This window comes from Polistes fuscatus, unplaced genomic scaffold (assembly GCF_010416935.1).
Source record: "Polistes fuscatus isolate 324 unplaced genomic scaffold, CU_Pfus_HIC Scaffold1, whole genome shotgun sequence".
Classification (NCBI taxonomy): domain Eukaryota; kingdom Metazoa; phylum Arthropoda; class Insecta; order Hymenoptera; family Vespidae; genus Polistes; species Polistes fuscatus.
The window spans coordinates 16,893,636-16,900,872 of record NW_025112997.1 but is presented as its reverse complement, the minus strand read 5'-3'; the positions used below and the strand labels follow the sequence as shown (position 1 = coordinate 16,900,872).

At 29.3% G+C, this 7,237-nt stretch overlaps 1 protein-coding gene across 1 annotated transcript; it reads left to right on the top strand.

Annotated features, from left to right (window-relative positions):
- The first annotated feature begins 325 nt into the window (after nucleotides 1-325).
- Nucleotides 326-3,588, top strand: LOC122517572 (UDP-glucose 4-epimerase). The gene is made up of 7 exons (XM_043636043.1): nucleotides 326-760; nucleotides 1,283-1,429; nucleotides 1,803-1,921; nucleotides 1,985-2,275; nucleotides 2,348-2,528; nucleotides 2,647-2,931; nucleotides 3,003-3,588. Exons 2-7 carry the CDS (start codon nucleotides 1,300-1,302, stop codon nucleotides 3,056-3,058), a joined length of 1,062 nt encoding a protein of 353 aa, XP_043491978.1. The 5' UTR covers nucleotides 326-760; nucleotides 1,283-1,299; the 3' UTR covers nucleotides 3,059-3,588.
- Nucleotides 3,589-7,237: the final 3,649 nt, after the last annotated feature.

Sequence of the window (7,237 nt, the reverse complement as noted above, 5' to 3'; positions counted from 1 at the left end):
TTACCATTTTAAAACTGGACGGAAATATTGGTTGTATTTATTTTAACAAGCATACCAATATAATGATATTAATAGGAACTACAAACTTGAAAAGAATTTAGGTCGAATTTATGTTAAACAAATATGACAAACTTAAATATCGAATCATTTTCAATGCTAGTTAAAAATATTAAAATTATAAAACACCATATTGCATTGTATAATAAATCTAATAAAATAATGATAAGCCTTTTCAACTGTATCTTTTTCCACCAATCATTGTCAGAATACAAATAACTAGAATAGTATTTAATATACTGAAATACTTGTTATTTCTCATCCGAGTTCGATGTAATATCAAACATTTGATCATAGGCAGGGAAGTAGGAGGGACATTCGATTGTTTACAAATCTACGTGGCGATGATATTTCGTTAGATGATGATAATAATAATAATACGTTGATTGTATTATTACATTTTTTATATTTTTATATAACGTATGCTTATCGACATGTGAAATCAACGATTTATAGATCATGTTAACAAAAAATAGAATTAATAAATACATCTTCCAAATCGTTTGTCAAATTATTGAAATATTCAAATATTGATAATAACAGCATGATCTTATCTCTACTCTCATCTAATTCAATGTTATGTGTCAATGTTATATAATACCGTCACGAAAAGTGGCACCTTCAGTATTTTTGTATCATATCACACTCAGTTTATCGCCGACCGCAACGAAGTCAGATTTGTTCATCGAAGATTAAAGAAAGGGTAAAGTAATTTTTCTTTCTTTCCAAACATCATTCTTTTTCCAATCTTATCCAGCTATTTTATTTAAGCAACAACTGATAAAACACTGCTACCAGCTAACGATTCTTACAATGTAGAATTATTTCCTCTATTCGCAACTCAAATGAAATTCAAAAATTGCCATAGTTTTAAGTTTTTATATAAACTAATACGTAAGACATTTAACATTGAATATTATTAATGTTTTATCAATTACTAGTAAGTGCCACTGATAATTATATTTAGGAAAATCAATATATATATTGCTATACTTATTTTGAAGTATTATTATTTTTATAGCATTGTTAACAATTTTTTATTATCTTTAAAGTTATATTATTTTATAAATTTTTATTTGCACACATATCAAAGTTGTCGATTATTAATGTAGATGATATTTTACATTATCGTATATATTTATGATATAGTGATTGGTTATCGGTCTGGTCTTTTATTGTTTTATAAATTATAAAGTAGAGTAAAGAATTGATAAATAATATGCAGCATACCACAAAATCAAAATGGCAAATGAGTCTTGGAATGTACTGGTGACGGGTGGTGCTGGTTATATTGGTTCTCATACTGTTTTGGAACTACTACAGGCCAACTTTCAGGTGGTGGTAATAGACAACCTTAGTAATGCCTATAAAGGTGAGGTATAATTGAGCGCATCGGTTCACCATGCATATGTATGTATATATAATTTATATTTAACCCTTCGCACTATTAACATGTGAAATACTTCACGATTCAAACATTAGAAATACAAGTCCTACTTATGGAAAATCTTATCGGTCAGATATAAGAAGCATGAAATATAGCATTGAATATTGCACGCAGCTTAATATGTTAAATTATAGTGCAAAGGGTTAATAAGAAAGTACATGCTATAACATTAACTGCACTATTATTTTTTTACACAAATGCTTTTATTTATTTTTATAATATCTAAAATGTAATATGTCGTAATATTAGTACGTTCAAGAACATGCGTTATGTATCTAACGTTCTCATGCATTTACAGAAGATACTGATGAAAAACCTGAATGTCTGAAAAGAATTGAAAAACTAACAAATAAAAAGGTTACATTTATAAGTTGTGATATAACTAATATAAATGAATTGAAGGATTTATTCGCAAAGGTAAGATCTATTTAGAGTTATCGGTGAATCGATAGTGATTATAAGACATAAATTTCATTATAGCATACTTTTCAATGCGTCATACACTTTGCTGCACTGAAAGCAGTCGGTGAGTCTTGCTTAAAACCTCTAGAATATTATGAAGTCAATGTTGGAGGTACTTTAAATCTGTTGAACGTAATGAGAGAAAATGGGATCAAACGGTTTATATACTCCAGTAGTGCTACTGTATATGGTATTCCGGAAAAACTTCCATTAGTAGAAACTATGAAGACTGGAAATTGCACAAACCCATATGGAAAAACAAAGTATATGGTTGAAGAAATTTTGAAAGACCTTTGCTTATCTGACAAGGTATAAAACTACATTTTATGTAGACTATTTATAAAATTATACAAATTTTTAAACAAATTCATACACTTTTAGCAATGGTCAGTTATATCTCTCAGATATTTTAATCCAGTTGGTGCGCATCCTTCGGGAAAAATTGGAGAAGATCCTAATGGTATTCCAAATAACTTAATGCCTATAATAGCTCAAGTTTCAGTTGGAAAAAGAAAATCAGTTGATGTGTTTGGTAATGATTATGATACTCCTGATGGAACGGGTAAGTAAAAGATATGTTTATTGATAATAGAAGAAACACAATTAGATGATATTTTATGATCTTTATGGAGTGAAATGTTATAATTAATTATCAAATTCACTGATTTTTTTCATCGAAGGTGTTCGAGATTATATTCATATTATGGATTTAGCTAATGGCCATGTTAAAGCATTGATTTATCAAAAAGATCAAAATCCAACTGGATTTAATCCTATAAATTTAGGTACTGGTAAAGGATACTCCGTTCTAGAAATTATTCAAGCATTTGAGAAAGCATCAGGAGTAAAGATACCATACAAGATAGTAGAACGTAGACCTGGCGATATATCAACTAGTTACGCTGACGCAAATTTAGCGTTTAAAGTGCTGAATTGGCGTGCTGTAAAAAATATAGATGATATGTGTAAGCATAATTTTATTTTTTGTTTTTACAAACTGACACGTACGAATTTTATCAAGTTTCATAATTTATAGGTGCGGATACGTGGAGATGGCAACAAAGTAATCCAAATGGTTACAAGCCTACTTAACATGGGCTTAAACATACTATTGTTTAAATAACAAGTAATATGTACATTTTGTTTTTACATGTTTATAAGAGGCATGCTAGCAGTACGAAATGTCGGTGGTGTATAGTTACCAAAGTTTAGACCAAAGCCTAAGGTGAAAACATATCTATCATATATCTTGTTATAAAAATTTTGATAAATATGAAAAATCAATTGATTAGATTATCACGTTAATTTGATTTTATATTTTGTCATAGTTTTATGTTAAGTGCAATGCCAGCGTCATTCCTAATATATAGTAATAATAGATACGTTTGTTCCTTTTCTTTATTTTTTAATATTTAGCGATACTTATATTTGTTGTATAAGTATACATAAATATTTTATATTTAGAATTCTAAATTGTGTGCCATGTGTTATTACTTAGAATTAGTTTGATTACAAAAGACCAACATTTTTTATCAGTACAAAGATTATAAATATATTATTCACAAATGTGTTAACTATGTATTGTTATCAATGTTCAATAAAATTTGATCGTTAAAAAAGAATTATTTATTAAATATTTCATCATATAATAGAGAAAATGTCAATGTTTATAAGTATGATATTATTGATCATTGAAACTTTCGTAGCTGTTATTAATCCACAGCTTATCTGCGAGATTATTCGTCAGTGATTCATGATGTACCTACGGAGTAATTTGTCAATAACTTGCAGCATATCTACGGAATCATTCATCAATGATTCATAACGCATCTACGAAGTAGTTCGTCAATGTGCGAGTTTCAATCATTAACAAACTTCTTCATGGGTATATTGTTCATGAAATTATATGAATAACACTACATAAATAAAAATGTTTAGAACCAATGATTAATTTTAAATATTGTTGAAAATTACTCGAAAAATAATAACCATCGATTAAATGATGGTTTTAAATTTAGAATGAAAATTCTGCATTCAATGTTAATGTTTATTTTTTTTTAATTTAAACCTTATGATCATGACAATTGTAAATTTAAAAACAATTATAAATATTGCTTCATTATTATATGAGTCGCTCAGAAGCCAATGCGATTAAGTTCAGAAAACAAAAATTGAGAAAATTAATGTTTTGTAATACATTGGTTTTTAAAATATTTAGTTTCTTAATTTGCTGAGAAAAGTATATAAAGTCTTTTTTCAAAGGATAGGTTCTGCAACAAAACAAGGTATGCACAAAATGTGCAAATAAAAGAACATTGATTTAATATCATTGGGTTCTGAGCGAGTCATATAAAAATTGTTATATTAATTATTGAAGTCGGTGTCAGATTGACTATTATCTGTATTTAATAGTAAAAAATATAATTTTTACCAAGAACTGGTTGTGTTATAAGTGGGTGTAAATAAATTGTTGGTAGATTTAATGTTAATCAAGTCGAATAATTTACATATAATTAAAGTATTATCAGGAACCATTTATCGGCGTTAATCTTTAAGTAAATAATTATCGCACGATACATGATTAATTATAATTATTGGTTATTAACGTCGCTGATTGTCGAGATAGAAATAATAATGAAGATTTGTAGAATTCTAACAGTCAATATTTAAATGAGATTTGATAAACGGAAGATTAATTGAAATTCGGTTAAGTCGAGTATACAGAAGGAAAGACCACCATAAATTGGCACAGGTGAAAAATGGAGATCTCCTGTTCTTTTCCTGGACCGGTAAAGGAGGCTGCATTAACGGTGCATGGACAAGGTGTCCTCGCCGTTGCCGGCGTTGTCGCCGGATATCCAATGCGACCGAGTTCTGTGTAAAGAGTAAGAGAGACGAGGCATAAAAGTAAATATACTTCGTCTTCCTCTTGCTATGGACGACTAGAACCAATGTTCCGGACTATTGAAAAATGTTTTTTAACACTAGAACTACCGGTGATTTACGTATACCTACTTTTACTGTAGAGGTCAGAATGACTTGTTCTTGATAAAGAAGGATTACTTAACAAAAAAACATGATATTTTATGCTTTTTTATATATTTCTTTTTTTATTTACGAACATTAAAAATTTTAAATCAATAATTTAATAATAATTTAAAACAAATGAAGACCATTCTTTGTTTAATCCGATACTTAAATATCTTGAAAAAAAAGTGTGGAAATGTATTTAACGAATTACGCTTATGGATCGATTATGTAATGCTATGTAATTTTTAACTAACATTCGTTACATAATTTGATCGTTACTTAGATTATGATTAGATATAAGAGAATGAGTTAGAAACAATAAAATGTTTTAAAAAATACCGTAAGAAATCTAATATACCGTTTGTAATGCGTTAATCTTCGAAGCACGTTGATGACGAGTATTACTTTAGCTTGACCATTTCTGGAAATGTCATTTTTCCAATAGTCGACTTGTTAGTCGAGATCGTGTTACCTTCTAAGTTAACAGGGTCATTGGCTAGCTAGTGAGCCCGATAAGAGCTCAGTTTCACGCAATGCTTAAAACGAATGCCAGGAAGTGCAACGGTAAGAGTTTACGTGCATGTAACATTATAAGTTTTTATTATCGATCCACGAGCTTAGTACATAAGTCACGAAAAGATTTTTCCAAATTCAATCATACTTAAGATAATTTATACTAGAAAGCTGTGCTACGAACGAACGAAGGAAATTCAAAATGTAAACTGACTGTAAAGTAAGAAACAAGAACGATTATTACGGTTAATAATGACACATGATTGTTCTTATTTACATATATCATTACGTTTAATTTTTTTTTTTATTGAAATAGCTTAGAGGTTGATCGAGAATTGTTTTCGTCAAATCTGGAGAGCTTAAAAAGAAAGAGCAAATAAGGAAAAAGAGAGAGAGAAGAAATGAGAGACAGAGAGTACGAATAAAGAGAATGAGAGAAAGAGAGAGGGAGAGCGTGAAACTGTTGAAGCAACTGCAAACAGCGAAGTTCTATTTTGAAATAGAACGAATTAATCCGGAAGGTGTTTCTGTTGAGTTTGCACGCGTAGACACGCGATGAGCCTTTGAAGTGTTCGCGTGCCTCGTAAAAGAGATTGAACTTTCTGGTTACTTCGACAGGGATTTTGTTCTCGTGCGATAAATCAAGGAACCGAGGATAATCGTGTCAACGAATAGCTGAAGAAAATAAGAAACTAAAGTTGTAGGTGCAGTCTTTTGTCAGACATGACACATTCCGTGGTTGTTAACAAGAAGGAGTCGATGTAATCCGGTTTTATCGTCAAGGTGTCAATCGAATTACTCGCAAACTACCGTTTTCGCGGAAGGCGTGAGCAAGATCTTGCTTTTCTTCTTCTTTTTTTTCTTTTTATTTTCGAACATTTTATCTTAGATTGGAGAATGATAAATAAAGTAATTCGTAGACAAGTATATAGGCATGTTTGTCAAGTATTTCATGTTGTAAGTTAGCGAGTGAATTAATAATAATGTATGGTTGAAAATAATTGGCGAATGAAAAACGAAAGTATCTATTTCAAATATGATTCTACAATATATCGATCACTTACGTTTTATCTTGTATCTTATGTTTAATCTATTATAATTTAAACACGTTCGTGGCGTTTAAAAAAAGTAACTATGTAATGCGAAATTTATTTAAATTACGTAAAACTGTATAGTTATAATATTATGCTAATAGTAATACTATACTAGCAATAAGTGTAGCTTATACTTACAATTAGTTAACATCAACCTTCGAGCTCTTACGCTATTTTTCTTTCTTATTTTTTTTTGTATTTTTGAAACAATATTAATTTTAAATATTATTACTAAAAAAATATTATGAACCTATAATATTTATTACAAAATATAGAGATATGAGAGATATATATTAAATATAGGTTAGGGGACACTTTAGTAATTTCTCTTTTTGCACATAAATCACGTTAATCAATATTTCAAAGGAATCCTTTAAAGTACGGGTAGAGTAAATTAATGACATTTGAAATACGTTTATTCGAAATTTGTTTGAAATTTGATGAAATTACTTCTCCTAGAAGCGTTTAATTTAAAAACGTACGAGTCCCATCTACCTGTCTGTTCGTGACAGGAAAAAAAATTAGGATCAAGCTCGTGATTGTTCAACGAAGGAGATAAAAAGTCAGAAAAAGAATTTAACCAGCGTGCCGTCTTCGATGTCATGACACTTTTCTACATTTGCGTTTATCCGGT

Coding starts and splice junctions, on each gene's coding strand:
- LOC122517572 (XM_043636043.1), top strand. CDS start 1,300: ATGGCAAATGAGTCTTGGAATGTACTGGTGACGGGTGGTGCTGGTTAT. Junction 1,430..1,802: donor CCTTAGTAATGCCTATAAAG/GTGAGGTATAAT, acceptor ATGCATTTACAG/AAGATACTGATGAAAAACCT. Junction 1,922..1,984: donor TGAAGGATTTATTCGCAAAG/GTAAGATCTATT, acceptor ATTTCATTATAG/CATACTTTTCAATGCGTCAT.